The sequence below is a fragment of the Schistocerca cancellata genome, chromosome 4 (genome assembly GCF_023864275.1).
Source record: "Schistocerca cancellata isolate TAMUIC-IGC-003103 chromosome 4, iqSchCanc2.1, whole genome shotgun sequence".
NCBI classification, from domain to species: Eukaryota; Metazoa; Arthropoda; class Insecta; order Orthoptera; family Acrididae; genus Schistocerca; species Schistocerca cancellata.
The window spans coordinates 281149757-281173921 of NC_064629.1; the positions used below are offsets into that span (position 1 = coordinate 281149757).

At 43.0% G+C, this 24165-nt stretch overlaps 1 protein-coding gene across 1 annotated transcript in view; it reads left to right on the forward strand.

Moving 5' to 3' along the window:
* Positions 1-8655: 8655 nt before the first annotated feature.
* The window catches only part of LOC126184107 (uncharacterized), a 65656-nt gene continuing 50146 nt past the window's right edge, over positions 8656-24165 (forward strand). Inside the window, exons 1-2 of the mRNA XM_049926470.1 lie at positions 8656-8774; positions 13417-13455. Of these exons, the coding sequence (XP_049782427.1) occupies positions 13444-13455 (12 nt within the window). The 5' untranslated portion in view covers positions 8656-8774; positions 13417-13443. The remainder of the gene's footprint in view (positions 8775-13416; positions 13456-24165) is intronic.

Here is a 24165-nt window from a genome sequence, read left to right on the forward strand (position 1 = left end):
CAGTGACAGGAACAAAGTGATAATTTCACATTGAATCCTTAAATCATACCGGACGAAATAGACTATTTGCACGCATTGTATTACTGTTTCGTCCCTTTCTCCCGTCTTCTTTCCCTCTACCTCTCTGCATTTCTTTCTCACTCATTTCTCTTTCTCCCTGTCGCATCTGTCACAGAATCGTCTATTCCTCGCACATTTTTTACGCCCTCTCTTCTTCCCATCCCTCCTCGTCCCTATCACGACATCTTTCTCCGCCTCTTTCTTCATTGTTCTCTGTCCGCAGCTCGTGGTCGTGCGGTAGCGTTCTCGCTTTCCATGCCCGGGTTCCCGGGTTCGATTCCCGGCGGGGTCAGGGATTTTCTCTGCCTCGTGATGGCTGGGTGTTGTGTGCTGTCCTTAGGTTAGTTAGGTTTAAGTATTTCTAAGTTCTAGGGGACTGATGACCATAGATGTTAAGTCCCATAGTGCTCAGAGCCATTTGAACCATTTTTTCATTGTTCTCTCTCTCTCTCTCTCTCTCTCTCTCTCTCTCTCTCTCTCCCTCTCCCTCTCTCTCTTTCTGACATACACACATACACTGTCATTTTTCTCTCTATCGTTGTTTATTGCTTGGCACTGGGAACCTAGTACTTTTAAGTTACTTTAACTTGTCTGTGTATTATACTTATATCTCCTGAAAATTTGTCTTATTTACGAGAACAGAATTTCACGAAGTCTAGATATCTTGCTAGAGTTTTCATAAACACTAAGTGAGACTTTTAGATAACAGTTCACCTAGGTACAACAGTACCTAAAAATCATATCACTTTTTGATAATTTTACATGAGCAGCTGCCCAATATACTCCTTTTATTTTTTAAAAAATTGTCTACTTGGTCAGTAATTACGTAGCTTGTGACCCCGCTATTTCTTTTTGTCCAACACGTATTCTGCATCTTGATATGTGTTATTAGTTGTGCATAACTTGATTTAAGGATTTGTATCTCTCTCTCTCTCTCTCTCTCTCTCTCTCTCTCTCTCTCTCTCTCTCTCTCTCTGTCTGTGTGTGTGTGTGTGTGTGTGTGTGTGTGTGTGTGTGTGTGTGTGTTTGTGTATGAATGTAAGGATAAGAGGGTGGAAGACACGGAATACGCCATAGAGCAGAGGACAGGTGATAGGGGGAGGGATGGGCGAGAACGAGAGAGTAACAGTGTGAAAATGAAAGAAGAACGAATTGTGGGTTTGTATAAGTGCCTTTTCAGAAGAACTACATTTTATAGACGTGACGGAAGACTAATTATATCCCAGAGAATTGATGGGTATCTCAGAGACTCTGACTGCTCTTAGGGGCCGCACATCATGCATTAATCAACTTTTTAAAGTGTGAATGTAAGAAAGACAAATTTAATTAATAGAAGTTTCTATTTATGGTGCAAATCATAGAATATTCTCTGGTAGACAGTAGTGAGAAAGTGTAAAACAAGGCACTCGATGATGTAGCGCAAGTTTCATTCCTTTGTGGGTTATTCTGCCTTGTATAATTTAGGACTGGCTGCTTTACCGAGCAACAAAGGAAAGCGAGGCATGTGTGCCATGCCGATGTTGTCAGTATAGCTACAAAACGTAGTCTGACTATTAGGGAAATCAAACTCACCGCACTGTACATCATTAAATTATACTATGAAATATAGTATAGGCCCTACACGATCTTCTAAAGTGAGAGTTGCTATTTTTTTTTTAAGTGATTTCTGACCGCTGTTAACGTCGGCGAGCGGACAACACTGTTTAGTTTGTCTACATCTACGAGAGCGGAAGTAATACGCTGATTTAACGTTCGCTGAAATGATGTTTATAACGTATTTTGGACTCGTCTTATTTATTTACATATTTTCCCCATCAAACACAGTGTTATTTGTTGTCTAACGTTGATAGCAATAAGGAGTCACTACTGATTACTGACGTTCAGTTTCAATCGACCCAGATACTTACATCATTTACCTTCTTAGCGTTCGCTTATACTGTCGTTATACGTAAATGAAATACCGCCTGTATTAGAAAGCAGAGATCCTTTTATCGAAATTATTATTTCAAGCCTACACACAGTTTTTCAAATCAATTTAACGAAGATCGAAGAAATCTTTTGTAGTCGTCACAGGGTATGATGAGACCTACCCCAAGGCTCGTCCTGGCTATTATCGGCTTCTATAAATGGCTGCAAAAAACATCAAAAACAACTCATTATGGTATTGAAACCAATGAAAAACACGTAGAAAGTCACAAAAAACAATTCAAACGATAGATCTTCCTGAAAACCTAGAAAAATTACAGTTTTCGCACAAAATCGACAATTTCAAGCACACTATGAACTTCTGTCTAGACAAAAACGTGTGTCTTTATGTTTAAGAAAACATGTCTTGCCTATCAGACAACTGTCGATTTTGCACAGTCTTTGCTGACAATGAAACAAGCACACCTACTGTGTTTAACTAAGTAATCACAGCGCGCCACGTCTGTACGCAGTAACAGTGCGTGAGGGCAGTCGACGAAAAGAGACTAGGGGTTCTGTTACAGCAGTGTTGTGATAATAGTCACCCTTATTTTGAGTTTTGATCAGCGTAAAAACCCGGGTGCAACCCGAAGGAATTGGCGTAAAAGACTGTAAATGGTGTGACAGTCAAAGAAACATAAGTTATGCAGCGATTACCAAGGTCATAGAATTTCTTATTGTAGTCGTTCACGTAATGCTGTACGTAAAATTGCCAAAATCATAGACAGTCATTTCTAGAATTATATGAAAATTATGTAATAATTAAAATGTCTATTTCCGAGTTATAACGGGAGTGGAGGGGCGGCGGGGGGGGGGGGGGCGGCCGAAGCCCCTCCTGTCGTTGTCGTCGTCGTCGTTGTCCCCTTTCCTCTCGCCCCTTGCGAGCGTCCGTACATACAATAGGAGGTTATACAAGTACAATATTTTCACGACACTAGTATTTTAATGTGGATTTACCGTTACTATTCAATATGGCTGCAAACTATTAACGTTTGAAATGCCAAGGGGCGAAGAGTTGAACTGCCTTTTTGCTCCTTTCTACGTCTGTCGCGTATAATTGTACCTCTCATCATTTGTCGTCTCTTAAATAAGAACGTCACGTACTGGGTTCGGTTGAAATGCCGTGGGTTTCCCAATAATTACATTGTTAATTGTAAAATTGTCTAACAGTTTTATTTTTGTTCCTCTGTGGCCTATTTCTCTTTGTCCTGCTTCGTCGACAGAACATCTCTTTCCATTCGACTCCCTTTCCAGAATCTGATTTTGTACTGCGTTTTGCCCAGATACAAATTTTTTAGTTTTCAGTATTTTTTGTGCGTCTCTTCATCATGCGTTATGTCACTATACGAGTATTTCGCGGTATCTGTCTTGCCCTCTCCCTGAATCACAGTCAATTTTTGTCTTTACCTTTCGTCTTTCTAACAGGGGATCTCTTTTCTTCGGTTATGTTGTACACTTCCATCTCACTTGAGCTCCCCTCATTTTCATTGCCGTTAATGTTACTTCACTGCCATTCTGTTCCTTTTTTGTTGTATAGGTATGTGTTTGTTCTCTACCGCTTCCATCCACTGATCCGTAGAATTTCTTGACGATGAGGTTCTTTCTTCAGGGGATTCGTTTTTTGGGACTCTCTTAAATTTTGAATAATTATTTATTGAACATTGAATTGTTATGACGTTCTTGGTTTTTCTAAGCTGGCGTAGTAATGTATTGTTTTCTAAAGATCTTTTTTCCAGGTGTATCAAACTACACTCATTGTTGCGCAGGTTTTCCGGTCTCTCAGACGTTGTTACAAGAGTTCAGTGCGAAGATATTCTGGGTTATCCTTCATGATTCCGACACCCCTTTGCCGTTGTATGATACGGCACGTGCTTCTCAGACAACGCTTTCGCGTTTGTTGACAACTGTAATCTTAGACTAACCGACCATTTATCACTTTCCTTATCTGTTACTGTCCAGTAACTCTCAGTTACGTTACCAGCAGCTGGAATAGATATTTTAAATCAGAGGTAAAAAATCTTCATAATTTGGAGCTGTCAGTAATATGGACATTGTTTAGTCACTAATATTTCTAAATCTGTATGCACATTACCCCTATATATTCGAGTCTGAGTTTTATGCATGAAGTCCCCATAGCGAAGTCGCACTGAAATGAAACAACATTGGCATCTACGAAACGAATTGAGTCGTACATCCAGTCTTAGACAGTAAAGTATTTTATGATAGTGTGAAATTCGGCTTGCTCTATTGGTCCATGATATAAAAAAGGCTGTATACACTATCTGATCAAAAATATCTGGACACCTATTAGTGGACATTACTAAGGGGTGTGTCCCTCTTCGCCTTTATGAGGGCCTAAATTCTCCTGGAGACACTTACAGTGAGGTTATCTGAATGTCTTTAGAGGAATGACAGTCTGTACTTCCAAAAGAACCGAAACCAGAGAAGGTCATTTTAGACACTGGGGTTAGGAGCGAAGTAGACGTTTTAACTTATCCCAAAGGTATTCAATTTGGGTTCAGGTAGGGACCGCGGGTAGGCCAGTCCATTTCAGTAGTATTATTATCCACAAAACATAGCCTTACAGATGCTATTTTATGACAGGCTGAATAATCATTATAATGCAAACAATCATCGTCTCCGAACTGTTCGTCTATGGCACGCAGTACACAATACTGTTCATCTGTTATTATATCCTTCTGCAGTTAGTGTTTTCTTAAGTGCTGTACAGGCATACATCAAAGTAAGTATTCCATGCAACACAGATTTAAAATTTACCTATAGTCAAACTCGGTTCCAGAACATTTTTCCACACAAGCGATTTCTTATTCGACACCCCCACCCCTCCCTTCCTACCCATAAGTTAGTTGCAGTTTCTTGGGCTTCTGGGAAGACATTTAAAAATAAATTTCAATGTAGTGATAGTGGAAATACGTAGTTTTTTTCCTTTAAAATAAATACTACTTAGACATTCCTCTCTAATAGAAACAATCCTTTTGATTCTTTTCACGTGCTCAGTATTAGGAAAAGGAATAACTCATTGCCATATAAGGGAATTCCCGAGATCTTTAAAAGCTTTAGCCAAAGTACATTATTTTATATATATAACTGAACCTACTGAATTTTTCTAGCTTAAGTAAAAATTTGCAATCTTTTAGACTAAGTTGAACCAGTGAAAACAAAAACAATTTATTGTGTTTTACTTGAATAATTGAATTTTCAATTCCTATAGTTGCAAATTAATTCACTTTCTGTCGAAAAAAGTGTGTCTGAAATTCAAAAATATCATTTCACTTTGTATTGACGTGTTAAACATAAGACACTGTTTAATTCTGTAAGTTGTCCGTTACGTGTGAAGAAAAATCATCAGTTAACAATTAAATTATATAACATTTGCCATCAAAGTATTTTAAAACTTTAAAACTAAAGGCCGACCGTGGTGGCCGAGCGGTTCTAGGCGCTTCAGTCCGGAACCGCGTGACTGCTACGGTCGCAGGTTCGAATCCTACCTCGGGCATGGATGTGTGTGATGTCCTTAGGTTAGTTAGGTTCAAGTAGTTCTAAGTTCTAGGTGACTGATGACCTCAGATTTTAAGTCCCATAGTGCTCAGGGCCATTTTTTTTGAAAAACTAAGAAAGATTTTTATGAATGCAACTGAAAATTAAAACATAAATGTGTGTGAGATACGGAAAAGAAATATAAACCCATGTGTATCAGCTATAGTTCTTCAACGTATGGTTCGATTCCCGGCGGGGTCAGGGATTTTCACCTGCCTCGAGATGACTGGGTGTTTGTGTTGTCCTCATCATTTCATCATCATCCAGGAAAGTGGCGAAATTGGAGTGAGCAAAGATTGGATAATTGTACGGGCGCTGATAACCACGCAGTTGAGCGCCCCACAAACCAAACATCATCATCATCATCATCATCATCATCTTCAACGTATGTACTAACAATTTCTCCCCTGGACAAAAACATTATATTGACATTTTTTAGGATTTAACTTAGTGAAATCTTTCAAAATAGAATCTGAATCTGTTGACCGCAAGGTATCACTGTCAGACAAAAAGTTGATCGTTCACACAGTCGTTCTAGAGAAAGTGTTGAACTAAGGTATATCTTCAGTTTTGAAAAACTTCTTTCGCCACTAGCTACAGATACAGTTAAAATCAAGAGGATTCGGACACTTACAACAGTATAAGGATAGCTGTTAATAAGACTGTTTTTTGTGTAATAATATAATCAAATCTGTGCACAATACACAGTAAAAGAAACGGACGCTAAGATCAAAACTTCATCTTTTGGTGTAATTTGTGTCCAATTAGATGGAGACTTAGTTGAAAAGTTAGCACTTCAAGCAGATTTATACCAACTACGACAATATTTGGTGCTGAAGTCAGTGGTAGCTTGTAACAACCGTGTCGCAATAATCTCAAAACAGCCCCAGAATGAGATTTTCACTCTACAGCGGAGTGTGCGTCGATATGGAACTTCCTGGCAGATTAAAACTGTGTGCCGGACCGAGACTCGAACTCGGGACCTTTGCCTTTCGCGGGAAAGTGCTCTACCATCTGAGCTACCCAAGCACGTCTCACGCCCGGGCCGTGAGTCATGCTCGGGTAGCTCAGATGGTAGAGCACTTTCCCGCGAAAGGCAAAGGTCCCGAGTTCGAGTCTCGGTCCGGCACACAGTTTTAATCTGCCAGGAAGTTTCAAAACGGCTCGTTTGCAGACTCATGTCTGTTCGAACGTTTTTGCTTCTGTTCTCGAATACTTTCACCCGTGTCAGTTTTTGCTATTAATTATAATACACCTCCCATACAAAATTTTGAACTTGGGCCCCTTTCAACTTGGTGCCTAATGGTATAGGTTAACACACAGATCGTTTGCTCACAAAACAGAGAGGTGTCCCAGACGCGGATCGAACCCACACAACGGATTAACAACTGTTGGTCTGGTACACTGGCCAGCGCGACTATAGTTTTAGGCCGTTTACCACGCTGTTTTAGGCAAATACTGGGTGGGTCCCCAAATGACACCTGAGGAAATAAAACACGTAGAGAAGTTAAAATAAAGAACATTCATAACAATTTTTACACGATATACAATCAGACGGCGCACACTACTTTTCTCCCTTAGGTTAACCGACAGCTTTGACGACTGATAGGCGTCATCCTATAAAGTTAAATTACAACGTATTTCAGGAGGAATAGTAAAAACTATAGGAGGCGGTAATATAGATTATGTCGAATAAAACAATGCATGTAACATGACTAAATTTTATTGGATACAGAGATACAGCTGTTAGAGTGTAACTCAAATAAATACAGAAGGTAGTTAACAAAGGCAAAAAAATTAAGTTCCAAGTTGATTTTCGTAAATTCCACTTCCATTTTCAAATCAATTTCGAATCATCTTGACAACACCGCTTGTAGCTCTTCTGTATATCCTTGGAAGATGGTTCGACAGAAATGGTGACGTTTCCTGACAGAAATGGTGACGTTTCCTGGCTGCCAAGATCCCTGGACATACGCCCTTAGACTTTTACTTGTGGGGATTGTTGGAAAGGCGAAATACACAAATAAAGAGTGAATACAAGAGACTAATTGATCGTTCGGATTATTTAAAGTGCTGCCTAAGAAATAACGTCAAGAGCACCTCAGAAGAGCTACATGTGGTTTTCTTAAGAGAATTCTAAAGTGCACTTAAGTCGGAGGTGCACTTTATGAAAATCAACTTCGAACTTAATCATTTGCTTTTGCTTAACACCTTGTGTCAGCGTCTTGGTTACTTTGCAACCGTTGTATTTCTGCGATCAACAACAGTAAAATGGAATGTTTTATTAGAATTAATTGCCCGCATCTCGTGGTCGTGCGGTAGCGTTCTCGCTTCCCACGCCCGGGTTCCCGGGTTCGATTCCCGGCGGGGTTAGGGATTTTCTCTGCCTCGTGATGGCTGGGTGTTGTGTGCTGTCCTTAGGTTAGTTAGGTTTAAGTAGTTCTAAGTTCTAGGGGACTGATGACCATAGATGTTAAGTCCCATAGTGCTCCGAGCCATTTTTATTAGAATTAATCGATACCAGCACCTCCTAAAATATTTGCTATTCCTCTGAAACACCCTGCGTATTTTCCAAATCACGAAAACAGCAGACCAAGCAATGTAGAATAAAAGATAGGAAAGAGAGTGTGGTGTTCCAGATCATCACCCCTAATCGGATACTACAGGGGTTTTATTTAATTATTGTAGGCATTACCCTTCATTTATCCACATTTGCATTAGATCGAGTGGATATTTTCACCACGTCTTTCTGTAGTTCTTTCGTCTAAGTGCAACTAGCGCTACATTTCTGTGACGCTTCTGGCTACAGGGGCGTTGGTCCGTTCATCATACGATTATGAGTTACGCTTTCGAGGAAGAAATGGCAATTCTGTTAATTTAACTCCTCCAGCTACCGGCTACTTGCCCCAGTTTCCACGAATTTGGAGCGAAAGACCGTCTCCAGGAATTTGTAGACGTGACTTCGTGTAGAGTGACACCTGTAACGAGAAATTGGTAACCGATGTGGAGGCGCTGCTGTCGCCCTAGAGCTTCACTGGAAGCCTTCCTGTTCACACCTTGCAGTTTGACGCGCAGCTCTCTAGCTGTCAGTGTGCTCAGTTTGACGCGCAGCTGTCTAGCTGCTAGTAGGGTCCGTGCTGTGTAGGCCAGCGCGTTAGTTACATCTTCCAGCTCTTGCTTCAAGTTTACAGGTAAGAAGTATCTTCAGAAGTGAATTACTGCCAGATGGCGAGCACTGAGTATGTCATTTGTCAAGTTCTGCTACTAATCGTCGAGAAAATTGTAGTAAAAGATAACGTAGGTTTAAAAAACCTATTATGGTCGTTATTGTAAAGTGTACTGCAAATCCTAAACTTGCCGTAGTCTGCGTGATAGAAATATTTTGAGTCGTACAGTCCAGTAAAAGTTCTGAGCATGCAGTGCTTTGACGAAGACTGGACCTAAAATTTGTTCCATCAGTGACATTAAAAGATGCAGTACTTTTTCTCAATGAAAATATGGCTAGCCTACGTGATTGGCTTTATAATCAGTCTCAATTTGCATTTAAATTAGCTATGAATGCTTATAAATTTGTCTGCGTACAAATTGTCAACAAAAAATTTAGATTTCACACGGTTTTTATCAGCATCTTTAATTCACATAGCACGAAATACAATATTTTTATAGCTGCACATCTTTCTGGGAAGCAGTAAAGTTCGGCTGTGAATAACTATTACTTTTGATCCTAGTGCTATAATTTAAAAATGGTAATCCGTTCTAAGCAACAAACTCTTTGGGGCAGGGAGGGAGGGGGGTGAGTGAGTGAGAGAGAGTGAGAGAGAGAGAGAGAGAGAGAGAGAGAGAGAGAGAGAGAGAGAGAGAGAGAGAGAGAGAGATTACATATTTTTATGTATACTTTGTGAAGCTGCTGTTAATATGTTAAGTTTTCTACATACTTGTTTGAGGGTCCAAGATATACACCACATATTCAAAGCACTTTTCTGTGCATAGGTTACTTGCTGTGTAATTGCCACAGTCCATTGTTACGTTGTATTAGTATCTAATGTAACATAAATTTGATTTTATCACAAAAATCAGCAAACTCGTGCAGTGAAAATGTTGTAGAACGCAAGCGTTAATTTCGTTATTAGTAAGCAATTGACTTGCCTTACTAAATTTTCGTTACTTTGACTGTTGGTGGCAACAGCGATTTGGACTGGCTTACTCATTCTTCCGAAAAATGTGTTGCAGGATAATTTTATTTTGCAAAGTCATTCTTTCCATAACAAGTTAATTTACTAGATATTTATGCCTGAATGGCAAATTCGTCCAAAACGGACGTACTGCTCATGTCAGGAAGTGGGTTGGTGCCTTACCTGCATCGAACGACGGTTTTGACTTGCGGGGTAATGTTGTGGCGTGTGATCTGAGTGTGCAGACAGAATATACGGTTTTATTACCTAGTTTGCGAAGACGCTGATCTCTGGCGTAGGCAGAGCCTAGGTTAGCATAGAAAGTAAACGTTGGGTTCCCTAAGCCAATGAATGCAGCCTAAAATTCTTAGACTCCTTAGACTGCGTATTTTACACATTTTGGCTCTCGAAGAGTGATTAATTTTGATGACGTAGGGATCCCGCCCGTCTGCTTTGACCCATGACGTCACAAATATGGCGGAAACGACCATAAACCACGATTACAATATGGCGCATATAAATTCGTTACGTACCCATTATGAGGACGAAAATACATCGAAAAACACACACGTTCCACAAAAAGCCTAATGACACTAACGGGACAAGCGCGGCAAATAGGGGGTTTTTGGGTGGGGACAAACTAAATATAAACAAATTTAGACACCCACCCCCATACACCACCACGCAAAACGACGAAAAAGACATCACAAAACTCCCCAAGTACCACTAAACACAATATCATCTGGAATCGGACACTTCCTTTGACCTATATAGCTCAACAGAAGCTCTAGATCCCATAAATTAGGACCTAACACTTCCCTTGACCTATATAGCTCAAAAACATCTCCCGATACCAATACCAACATTCACAGCGACACATTGGAATCGAACACTTCCCTTCACCTGTTATCCTTACATCTCCACATACAGCCGTCCCTGGTCCGAGACGCCGGAACTTTAAGTAAGCCTCATTTCTTCACGACATACTGATCACTTCACGACTTCGTCCAAAAATCCGAATAGTTGAAGTTTTATTAGAGACAACGCACTGTCCCACATAATAGCCGACAACCGAAAACTGTTGACCCTGTCAGACACAAAAAAGCAATTTACCAAAATTCACACACGACGCCACACTTGCAAACTAAACCGAAAACATCACCTAACACACCACCAGAGAGCACCACCGATCGCATCAAAACGTTACAAACACACCACTCTCACAAACTAAATTCAGCGCCGTCGTGACGTCACACACATCAGCCTTAAGTCACGGGCCAAAGCCGACGGGTGGGATCGGACTCTTCGGTCGACCCTTTCCCCCCTCCCCCCTCCCTCCCCCTACCCATCCCCACCGCTACTTATTATTCAGGATGTTTAAATTTTGGGCGTAATTAGTGGACTGTGGCTCTCTAAACAAGCCAACTGGCAGCTTTAGCAGGAAACTGAATGCTATTGCTGAAAACGAAAGGCTATTTGCTCCACCCGGTTGCAAGTCCCTTCAGTTTTGTAGTTACGCGAAGACCCACTCAAGCTGCTAACTATATCTTAAACCTTAAACATAGTGACAGGTTTAAAAGTGTCTAAAGAATAATAAACTGCCACAGAATCTGTTGCGTGACTATGAATTTCGTCACTGCATGAAGCTTCTACTGCAGTAACGTATCCGACGAAAATTGTGTATGGAGTAATAAGTAACCTATGTGGAATCTGTGGAGACTGAACGGAGCTTTTCTTAATTTTCGTACAGTTTACCCACAGCAAGCTCTAGCGAGCGTTTACGCTCTTGTGATTCAAGGTATTATCTAGTTTTTCGAGAATAGCATATATGCAGATTATCCTCAGGCAATTTTATCTAGAACGAAATCTAGATGAGTGCACTTTAAAATTCTCAAATGTTGAATCAGTGAAAAGCACATCTAGTCTTATTCAGAGTAGTCTCGTCAGGTCGGAATATTGAGTAAATTTCACCGTGTCCGACTTTAATCTTAATCGCTTCACCGAATACGAAGTTCAGTTTGCATTATTAGCAGTGTAAACAGTGATTCTACCTAGCTGTGATGCCTTCATGGCGATTTGATGTTCTTTAATGACATATGTAGAACTAAATTTATGGCTGACAGGTTTAATGCAACGACGTAAAGTATCGTAGCGGCCAGGCTATTCTTAGTAATACGGCCACAAGATTTAGTATAGCAGCCTAGCTTCAATTCGTGCATTACGCGTGTGACTTCAGACTGTTCCCGGAGTAGTTTCATGTTGACGCCACACACCGGTCTTCAGCCGTTCAATTGAACTACACTTCCGCCTGACATTGTCGAAGCAACTGACACTACATCCCATTCTTCCTTATCCCGCGCACACGAGGATAATTTGGAAAGAAGCGTTACTCTTCGCAGTCTCAGCTCATATCTCAACACTGACATCTCGGTGACTACACAGTATCCTCGCTCTGACACCCACAACTTCCAGTCCCTCCTTAGTTTCCTATAAAAATCACGGAAGCTGCGTGGGAAGATTACTTGTAAAACTTTTACGTGCCTTGCGGAGTATTTTGCCCATATAATGAAATCAAATGTCGCAGGTGTAATGCAGTCCACCAAATCCCCCTTAATACTGCTGACTTCCGAATTTCACGGTTCCATTATTCCTCGTAATGGATTGACTTTCATTGACCAGTCGGCTGCTGACTTTTTTCTGTAGCGGGCAACGTAGCTATTTTGTGTGATTAAGAGGTTCTCGGGACATGTACATTGCTGAGAGGAGTCTCTCGCGCGGTCTTCTCCAACGATGTACGTTGGAGAACACTATTCCCAACGAAGTGCTAATTATTGGATGTCCATCATATTACCCACACATTTATTTTGATTACATCTCGCTGCACTTCCGCAAAAATTATTTCTACCCCCGCCACCTTATGGCGTGTCCTGACCGTGTCTTCCACTAACAGTAGTTTTCATGAATATTCGTCTACCTTATAATGGGTGAATATTTGAGATTTGCTGTAAATGGTACTGTGTTCCAATGTAATGCACTTTATTAGAAATAGACAGCCCACACTTAATAGGGTGTGTTTAAATGTTCATATGTAAGTGGTTAACTTGAGAATGGAAAAAGTACTTTCGTACTCATGATGGGCTGATGCTGATGAGCAACCTTACACCATGCATATCTTCCTTGACGCTTGTCTGAAACGTCAGTAATCCACGTTTAGGGATGGAACTCTACAATTTAGTGGAATATGGCATTAAACACTGTTGAGTTAACCTGATGGAAACAGTTTTAAGTCCATACTGTGGCAGAATAATAACGTATTCTAAAAATGAAATTGTTGCTAAAACTAGCACATATCAGTGTTTGAAGTACTGGTGTTAAATAGATTGACGAATATTAATTGGAATATCGTACTGTTACACACGGTTTTGTCGTCATATGCACACTCGTGCCCTAATTCGTGCGTAAATTTTCTTTAGAGCTCTTGAAAATTTGCGTAAAAATCAGTGCAAAATTATTCGTATCCAGTAGGTTTATTACATCGAACACTGTATAGTACAGCATTTTTTCTGAATTTAAAGAAAGACTGATATTCCGGATTTTGCCTCCTTTCGTTTGTCGCCAAAGCTGTTAAGGTTGTACTGAATTCCTGTTCGTTATTTTTCAGGTCGTCGCCGTTAGCATTTGCTGAATCATGGCTGATAAGGTAAGTTTTAGTTTTAGTGATGTCATGTTCCGTAGACAATTTTCCGATTATTTTATCGATATGATGTGGAACAACTCAGATTCAAAGATACATATACACACATGAATAGTGCCAGTATTAATATTACTGATTTTTTTTAGTTCTACACGTGCAACTAATTTAGAGGTAAATTTTTTTACCAGGTCTGAAACAAACTCGTCCATGGAATAGTTGTAAAAAAGAAATGATTTTAAGCTAGATATAAAACTTCATCTGCTACGTGCCAGACACTTTGTTGTTAGGCAAATGATCAAAGGTGTTTGTTGTTGAATAATGTAATCCTTTTTGAGCAACTGACAGCTTCAATAACTGATAGGAAAGGTAATTTTTTCCCCTCTAGTGTTGTACGTATGAATATCAATGTTCTTCGCGAATTGAGATGGCTTATTTGTAACGAATTTCATTAGCGAATATATGTACTCTGATGGTGCAGTTAAAATACGTAACTCCTTGAAAAGGTGCCTACATGCCGTCCTTAGGTGAACACCACTAATAATTCTCACCGCTCTCTTTTGTGCAATCAGTGCTTTGTGTCTAAATGGTGAGTTACCCCAGAAAACTAGTCGATAAGACAACATTGAGAAGAAATATGAAAAGTACGTTAGGCTTATCTGTTTATTACCAAGACTAGCGATTTTACGAAAGAAGCTAAACTTAATTCTTTGAGAAGCTCAGCAATATGCTTCTTCCCGTTCAAGTTAATTGAGCGCTGTTCATATGCTACATCAATTGTTGGTATGACTATTTGGTGTACGTAGCTGGATATAGTGAGTTTTTTCGAAATTCAGGTAGTCCATTTTCTGAGAAACACTTAATTCTTTGAAAGACATCCTTAACAATATCTTCAGCTGCTTTTTGTGAAATGGGATTTGTTTTAACACTCGTGTCATCTGCAAAAGTACTACACTCCTGGAAATTGAAATAACACCGTGAATTCATTGTCCCAGGAAGGGGAAACTTTATTGACACATTCCTGGGGTCAGATACATCACATGATCACACTGACAGAACCACAGGCACATACACAGGCAACAGAGCATGCACAATGTCGGCACTAGTACAGTGTATATCCACCTTTCGCAGCAATGCAGGCTGCTATTCTCCCATGGAGACGATCGTAGAGATGCTGGATGTAGTCCTGTGGAACGGCTTGCCAAGCCATTTCCACCTGGCGCCTCAGTTGGACCAGCGTTCGTGCTGGACGTGCAGACCGCGTGAGACGACGCTTCATCCAGTCCCAAACATGCTCAATGGGGGACAGATCCGGAGATCTTGCTGGCCAGGGTAGTTGACTTACACATTCTAGAGCACGTTGGGTGGCACGGGATACATGCGGACGTGCATTGTCCTGTTGGAACAGCAAGTTCCCTTGCCGGTCCAGGAATGGTAGAACGATGGGTTCGATGACGGTTTGGATGTACCGTGCACTATTCAGTGTCCCCTCGACGATCACCAGTGGTGTACGGCCAGTGTAGGAGATCGCTCCCCACACCATGATGCCGGGTGTTGGCCCTGTGTGCCTCGGTCGTATGCAGTCCTGATTGTGGCGCTCACCTGCACGGCGCCAAACACGCATACGACCATCATTGGCACCAAGGCAGAAGCGACTCTCATCGCTGAAGACGACACGTCTCCATTCGTCCCTCCATTCACGCCTGTCGCGACACCACTGGAGGCGGGCTGCACGATGTTGGGGCGTGAGCGGAAGACGGCCTAACGGTGTGCGGGACCGTAGCCCAGCTTCATGGAGACGGTTGCGAATGGTCCTCGCCGATACCCCAGGAGCAACAGTGTCCCTAATTTGCTGGGAAGTGGCGGTGCGGTCCCCTACGGCACTGCGTAGGATCCTACGGTCTTGGCGTGCATCCGTGCGTCGCTGCAGTCCGGTCCCAGGTCGACGGGCACGTGCACCTTCCGCCGACCACTGGCGACAACATCGATGTACTGTGGAGACCTCACGCCCCACGTGTTGAGCAGTTCGGCGGTACGTCCACCCGGCCTCCCGCATGCCCACTATACGCCCTCGCTCAAAGTCCGTCAACTGCACATACGGTTCACGTCCACGCTGTCGCGGCATGCTACCAGTGCTAAAGACTGTGATTGAGCTCCGTATGCCACGGCAAACTGGCTGACACTGACGGCGGCGGTGCACAAATGCTGCGCAGCTAGCGCCATTCGACGGCCAACACCGCGGTTCCTGGTGTGTCCGCTGTGCCGTGCGTGTGATCATTGCTTGTACAGCCCTCTCGCAGTGTCCGGAGCAAGTATGGTGGGTCTGACACACCGGTGTCTGTGTTCTTTTTTCCATTTCCAGGAGTGTATTTCCACTTCCTGAACGTTTAGGTCATTCACGTGAATAAGGAACAGCAGAGGACCCAAAATTGATCACAGTGGGACTCCCTTTGTGATAACTTCCCATTCACTAGAATTTACCACCCTCCCAATATTTGTGCTATTCAGCACAACTTTTTGCTTTCTGTTGATAAAGTATGATTCAAACCAGCTGTGTGTATAGCCCTAAATTCCATAAAACCTGAGAGTTTCTAAGAGTGTGACATGATCTGCACAGTCAAATGTCTTGGAGAGATCACAAAAATACCAAGTGGCGATAATTTATTTAGAGCCTGTACTACTTGATGGGTAAATGTGTAGACAGCATTCAGTCGAGTAGCCCTTCTGGAATCCGAACTGTGACATGCTGAGTAAATTATTTTGACTTAAATGTGAGACTATTGAATACATAACTTTCTCGAATATTTTAGAAAATGAAGTCCGCAACGAGATTGGTCTATAATTGTCACTCTTGTCCTCTGAAGAGGTTTGACAATTGCGTTATTCAATTTGTCTGGAAAAATTCTGTGCCAGCGAAGCATTACATATATCGTTAAGGACTCCACTTATTTAATTAGAACACTTCAAAATTTACACTCCATCACCACCACATGAGCTCTTGTTTTTCGATATATTTATGGTTTCCTTAATTTCAATGGGGATGTTGGTGCTATTTCTAAAGGCCTAAAGTCCTGGAATGACATTTTTAACATTTTTTGCTTCAACTGAACCCTTTAACCCTATTTTTTCTGCCACATTCAGTAAGTGATTGTTGAAAACACAACTTGGGAATTATCACTCAAATCATTTAGCTTTATTGCTATGGTATGCTGTGTACTGTCAGGCTGCCCCATCTCCCGTTTGACAATTTTCCATAGTCTTAATTTTATCAGCAGAACACAAGCTTCTCGACTTCTTAATGACTTTCCTTAAAATATTACTGTATCTTTTGTAGTAAGTAACGTCGGATCTTGACTTCTGGCCTGTCCATATATATCCCTCTTCCTCTTACAAGATATCTTAATTCCTTTAGTAATCGATGGCTTACTTTACTTTGTAATGGCTCTTTTGGATAACTTTTCAGGAAAGCAACTCTTAAATACTGAGACAAATTTACGGTGGAATAAATTGAATTTGGCATCATTTTCTGTGTATACTTTATCCCATTCTACCTCTTCTAGGCTGCACTTAAAACTCTGTATCCTGTTCGCATTAATAAGCCTCCCTGCCTTATATGAACCTGCCTGAATCCTGCAAGGTGCTATGTTATTTCCATTAACTGTGCGTCATGATCAGGTAGCGTGTTAACTGGGTACACGTAGTATCTGCCTGAGCACTGTCTATGAAAATCGATAAGTGACCTTCTATCCTGCTGCACACGAGTTGGAAAATTTAAAACAGATACTAGATTGAAACAACCAAAGATTCTTGCTCTTTTTCCTATCTGTATCTTTTGAGAAATCTTAATTAAAATCAACACCTTTTATCTGACAGGTAGCTCAGTAATGCCTCTAGATTTTTCATGAATAGCTGAAAGTTAACTTGAGGGGATCTGTAGATTGTTAAAATTTCTAGAGAAGTATATTGCAGTAGCAACTCAAAAGCACATGCTTAAAGTATCTGATCTACACAAAAACTATTGATTTCAATATTTTTGACTTTGTGTCCAGTTTTTATATAAGTAGCAACTCTTTTTCCATGTTTCTACATGAATAAGATGACAATCTGTAATCCTTTAATTTTTTTTGTCCATCCCTGCGGTTACATGGCGTTCAGACACACAAAACATCTATACCTTCAGAATTTACCCCATTTTCTAGGCATACAAGAAGTTCATCGATCTTATTTTTTAGTCCTCTAATGTTCTGATGACAAATTTTCTTTGTATACTGCTACAGACATAATGACACTGTTCTGTTTTAATCTCTTTAAATACTCTGCCTGTAACCTGACTAACCTAAAAAGTGCCCCTCTGACTGATAATCAAAAGTACTTTGTCTTGTGTGCATGTGACCCCCCTTACATTTTCTGCAAGAAGATCAACTAAGCTATCCGTCCCCCTCCTATTCAGGTGCAGGCCATAACTAGTGTAACCCCACCTCCCAATTGTATCAACAGGCACAGCACAGATATGAGATTGTTTCTGTGAACAGATACTCCCCCCACCCCCCCTCTCTGTTAACACGGTTGACAGCCGTATTAACCCAGGGCTGGCCATGGCGCTGCAAAACATCCACAAACCCCACACGAGTGTGAGCTGCTGCTGCCCTTCATTACAGCCAGGTCACACCTAATACTATAGTCCGAATTCCTAGCCAGGCTGTTTCCTGCTCCTACTATAAACATGGTCCTCGCCATCAAAATCTTTGCACAAGGCTCCTAGGTTTTCTGTAACCTGGCTAAGCTTAGCACTAGGTATGAATCATACGAGAACTTGCTTATTGTAGACCCAATTAGATTACTACAGAGCGCAGAGGTGCAGAAAAGTTGAGATTTCTATCACCACCACCACCACCACCACCACTATCACCCAGATATTAGACGCTTCGAAATTTATCGTTTCTTGCATGTAAGACTTTCTATTATTTCTAATCTGCCCTATGTTTTTCTTCCTTCTGCCATTCCTTCGGTCGGTATGATTGCCTGACTTGTGTGCAGCAATAAGATTTCACTGTTTCTCCTCACGTAAAACTTTAAGGTTGTCGTTTCTCCAGTTCACCATTTTTATTTTGGTTGCTCAAAATGTCCAGGCTATCTTCAGCTGTGTTAGCCAGCAATACATCTTACAAGCCTTAACGTTTCTTTTTCTACAATTCACAAGTTAGTCTGAGCCATGGACAGCTGTGCTCCAGACATTGTTTTAGGGAAACGATTGGAGACGCCTAGGGGCATTCAGCAAATAATGCCCCACAATTTTTCCTCGGATCTATTTATTCTTATGAGTAACTGTTTAAAATTTGTCAGTGTTTTTTACCTGTACTACTTTCCTATATACTCAATGTTGTATGGCCTTTAGCCAACGTTGTGTAAGAGCATGTGTTTCATATTGACAAAAACTCAATGTGATACACCCAGGTTTCGTCATCTGTAACGATCCGTGACAAAGACCTCTCTTGGCCTCGGGCTGCTCCAATATTGCAGAAGAAACGGCTTTTCTTTCAAATTTGTGGTCTGTGTTGAGCAAACATTACAATGAGTCTCATTGCACACGCAATTCCAATTATCTGATAGCTGTAGAACCAATACCAGAGTTGGGATTCGCCGGTCTGCACTCGCATAAGCTTGTCTGAGTTGAATATTCTTTAAGGCGCAATTAGAAATTTACTCCTCAGAAGTCTGTACATTCCAGAGTCGGTAAGCCAATCAGGCAAAATCGCGGTGATCATTGAGGCATCCAATCCACTGTCGCACTAGAGCCTCTTATGATAAATGTCCTGCTGCGTGAAGAGGCTCGTATTTGCCTGGTGCACATCCTCGACCGACAAGAATGGTCGACCCTGAAACGCCTTAGAGAGACTGAAGGTGCGGTCATCGCGTGAAGAGATCAGAGGTATGGGCGGGTGCTAGTGCGTCCCACTTGAGTTAGCCTAACTTCTGCGTTACGCCATTGGCGATATGGGGACGTGCGTTATCATGAAGCAGCATAGCACCACACTGACATGCTGCCTCCATACGCATTAATTTCCAGCGGATGTCTACCAATGTTCGTCCTTTGGCAGCTAAGAAGAGAATAACAGCACGTTGGTCTTTTCGGGATGCATATGGTAATAACAGTTAATTTCTGGTAGCTACCGCACGCATCTCACACGAATGGCACACACATTCGTTGCTTACACAGGGTGAAAAAAAATTTGCGCACTCTCGCTTCGCAGCGCGATTCCTCACACGCTAGCAATAAGTGTCTCAGACAATTTCGTCCCACCCATATTTCGGGCAGTAAATGGACGTTAATACCTGGCGATCTGGCAACATTGTAATAACGTGTACGGTAACTGTCTACCAGTGGTGCTGTGCAGTTGCTGTGGATGGCGTACAAGAGGTCGAAGGATCGATTCTGGGTTGACGCTTGTTTTTATTTGCTGCAAGTGGTCTGCGTGGGACGGGTATCTGATGTCTTAATCGTCACAGTGAGTACAGTGGATCTTCTAAACATTTGCAGTTGCATACTGTGCACACAGAAATGCAAATGTAATCGTTCATTGCTCAGCTTTTAAAGAAATCTTTTGCACGTCGTGTACGCGAATGTTTTCACATCACTGCTTTGTCGAACACCTCTCTCCAGGAAAATTGTGTGCCTCAGGGTTCAGTACTGAGTGTTGTCTTCCTATCGCTATTAACCCTATAATGGCCTGTCTCCCGCTGGGCATCTCCACCTACCTTTTCGTTACGATTTTTTCCATCTATTGCAGTTCTACACAGAGTTCTCATTGAGCGGCGTCTTCAGCGATGTCTCGATCTTTACTCGTGGAGCATCAACAATGGCTTTAGTTTTCCACTGACAAAACTGTTCGTATGAATTTCTAGCCCCCACCCCTCGGGGGTCCACAACTCCTTTGTGGATACGTGCGTGGCGAGCACGGGGCCCCGAGCTGTTGCAGCCTTATTTCTCTCCAGGGCTGCATTTCCTTCCCCTTCCCCTCCTTGCTCCTTTCCCGTCGTCCTCTCCTCTCCTTCTCTTGGTGTCCTTGCTTATGTTGATCCCCGCTATCCTCCTGGTTCTGTTGGTTTTACAATCCGGCTTCGTTGCGTAATCATCTCCTCCTTTTGGCATCCCTTGGTCCCCCTCTGGGGGGTTTGACCTCCACTACAAAATTTCTCCTCTGTAGTGTGAGCCATTTGGGGAAGAGCACCTTACCTAGTGTCTCCGACGTGCGCCCTCCTAGCACTTTCTTCTTCTCATGATACAGCCCCCACCCCAGATTCCATTCATAACCAACTGCTTCAGCATCTCAGTGCTCCACACCGGCAATATCTTCAGGTGTTCAACCGTATCTGGCTCCAGGGTGACTTCCCTTCTCAGTGGAGGGATAGCATTGTGGTTCCTGTCCTTAATCCTGGTAAGAACCCCCTATCTGTTGACAGCTATCGGCCAATTAGTTTGACCAATGTTGTTTGTAAGTTACTTTAACGGATGGTAGCCTGTAGGCTCAATTGGGTCCTCAAATCTCTGGATCTATTGTCCCCTAAACAGTGTGGCTTTCGAGAGGGACAGTCTCCAATCGATCATTTACTTCTTTTGGAATCCGCAGTTCGGCAGGCTTTTTCCCAGCGCCGCCATTTGGTTGCAGTGTTTTTTGACCTTCGCAAGGCCTATGACATGGCCTGGCGCCATCACATCTTACTTACCCTTAATCAGTGGGGTCTTCGGGGCCCACTCCCGATTTTTATCCGCCAGTTCCTGTTCCATCGGCCATTCAGAGTTAGAGTTGGTACTGTTTTTAGTTCTCCGCGGACCCAGGAGAAGGGGCATCCCTCAGGGTTCTGTCGTGAGTGTCCTTTTCCTCATTGTTATCGATGGACTTGTGGCCTCTGTCGGTCCTTTGGTCGCCCCTGCCCTGTATGTGGATGATTTCTGCATTTGGGTTAGTTCCTCTTAGATGGCATCTGCAGAGGGGCAGCTCCAGGGAGCTATACAGCGTGCCTCTACATGGCCCCTCTCACATGGGTTCCAATTCTCTCCTCTAAAATCGCGAGTGGTCCACTTCTGTCGCTGTACTACAATCCACCCTGATCCAGAGCTCTATCTCGATGCCCACAGATTGCCTGTGGTCCCACAGTTTCGTTTCCCGAGTCTTCTTTTTGACAACAAGCTCACTTGGCTGCCCCATATCAGACATCTGAAGGTAGGATGTTTCCATAAACTGTTTCCTTCGCTTCCTTTCCCACTCCTCTTGGGGTGCGGGCCGTTCCCTCCTCCTCCGTCTTTATCGTGCTCTAGTTCTGTCTAGCTTGGACTATGGTTGCCAAGTTTATGGTTCAGCCGCTCCTTCCACACTGCATGTGCTGGATCCAGTCAATCATCGTGGTATCCGTTTGGCCACCGGTGCCTTCCCTACTAGCCTTGTTGATAGTCTCCTGGTTGAAGCTGGGATCCCTCCTCTTTCTGTTCGGCGGTCCCAGCTTCTGGTGTCGTATGCACTCACTATCAGTTTCTCTCCTACTCATCCTTCCTATTCTACCCTGTTCCCAGACCATGGACGTCGCCCACCCGACTCCCGCCCTCGGGTGGGTTTTCCGGTTGGGCTCCGCCTTGTCTCTTTGCCGTGATTTTCAGCTTCCTTCTTTGTCCTGCCTTCCACGCTCCCTCCCCTCCACCCCCCTCCCCTTGGTTAGTTCTTCATCCTCGAATTCGGATGGATCTCCACCGAGGTCCAAAAGATTCCATTCCCCCGGTGGTGTTCTGTTCCTTTTTCCGCCTACTTTTATGGGAGTTTCGGGATGCTGTTGTTTTTTACACTGATAGCTCTAAATCTGATCATCATGTGGGATGTGCCTTCACATCCTCTGTTGGAACGGAAAATCATCTGCTGCCACCTACATGTGGGGTGTTTACTGCGGAATTGATGGCAATTTCCCTGAACCTTACCTTTATTAAACAGTCCCAACACACCCGCATTTGATGTACGGACTCAATGAGTGGCCTTCTGGCTATTGACCGGTGTTTCTCGCGCCATTCCTTGCTCTCTGCCATCCATGACCATCTCACTGATCTTCACCATTCTGCTTGTTCCATTGAGTTCCTTTGGGTCCCTGGCCATGTGGGTCTCCTAGGTAATGAGCTTGCTGATGGTTTGGCTAGAGAGCAGTCACTTACCCCCGTTTTCTATAACGCCTCCTGCAGTGGATTTACGGCTTCACATTAAATCCCACTTCGCACAATCATGGGCCAATTCTTGGGAGGCTACTCCCCAGTCTAATAAACTTCATGCGATTAAGGTGACACCAGGCCTGTGGCGTTCTTCCTTTCGCCTCTCCCGAAAGGACTCGACCACACTGTGTCGTCTCAGCATTGGCCACAGCAGGCTGACCCATGGTTTTCTTTTGCGTGATGAGCCACCCCTACTTTGTGGTTGTGGAGCCTTCCAGTCGGTAGCCCACATTTTCGTTGAATGCCCCCTTCTTTTGGCTCTGCGTGCTAAGTACAGACTCCCCCACACTTTACCTTTGATGTTGGCTGACTATTCCCGGATGGTCTCTCTGGTTCTTGGTTTCCTCTGGGAAAGTGGTTTTTATTCTCAGTTTTAAGGTTTTTAATCTCTCTGGTATTGGCGCAGGGCGGTGAGTGTTTGGGTGTCTCCCACTGTAAGCAGTGTTCGGAGATTCCCGATTCACCTTCCTGACCGAAATCCTCTTTTCTTCCCCTTTTACTGTTTTTTACTTTTTTAAGGCTTGGTTAGTCTCCTTTTCCCATACGTACTTTCTACATTCTAGCGGTTGTACCTTTTAAGTCACAGGTGGTCTTGCCTATGCCGCTGCAGCATAGCATTGGGTTCGTTCTCTTGCGGACTTCCCTCGTTTTGTTTTTACCATTGATAACATGTCTGCCCCTTTACGTTTTTAGCTTTTTCCCTTTTATTGTTCTGACTTTCCTGAGATGTCACATTAGCGGAATGGACCACATGTGAAACAAGGGACTGATGACCTTGCTGTTTGGTCCCTTAAACCTCAACCAACCAACCAACCAACCAACTAACCATGATCTTGTCCCTCGAGTCTGCCATCTGAACAGCCATTTTCAGACGCAGACACCTGGTTGCAGTCTTCTATTGACTTACGTAAAGCATACGACACGATCTGGCGACGTCATACTCTTGCCACATTGTATGAGTGGTGTCTCGGGGGCCCTATCTCGATTTTTATCCGAAACTTCCTGTCGCTTCGTACTTTCCATGTCCAATTCGGTACTTCCCATAGTTACCCCTGTATTCAGGAAAATGGCAGTCTGCAGGGCTCCGTATTGTGTATCTATTTTTAGTGGCCATTAATGGCCTAACAGCAGCTGTGAGGCCGTCCGTCACCCCTTCTCTGTATGTGGATGGCCTCTGCATTTTGTATTGCTCCTCCAGTACTGGTGTTGCTGAGAAGCGCCGACAGGGAGCCATTCCCAAGACGGAGTCATGGGCTCTACCGATGCAGAATGGAGCAGTCTTTCTTCGCTGAACAAGCTCAGGGCAATTCAGGATTCTAAAACTCCATGGCCGTCCTCCTTACGGGTCTCTCATAAGGCCTCTGCCGTCTGCCGGGTCCACATTGGCCGTACTTTTTTGACTCACGGTTATCTCCTCCATCCTGAGAACCGTCCTCTGTTGTTGTGGATCGATGTTGATTGTGGCTCACATC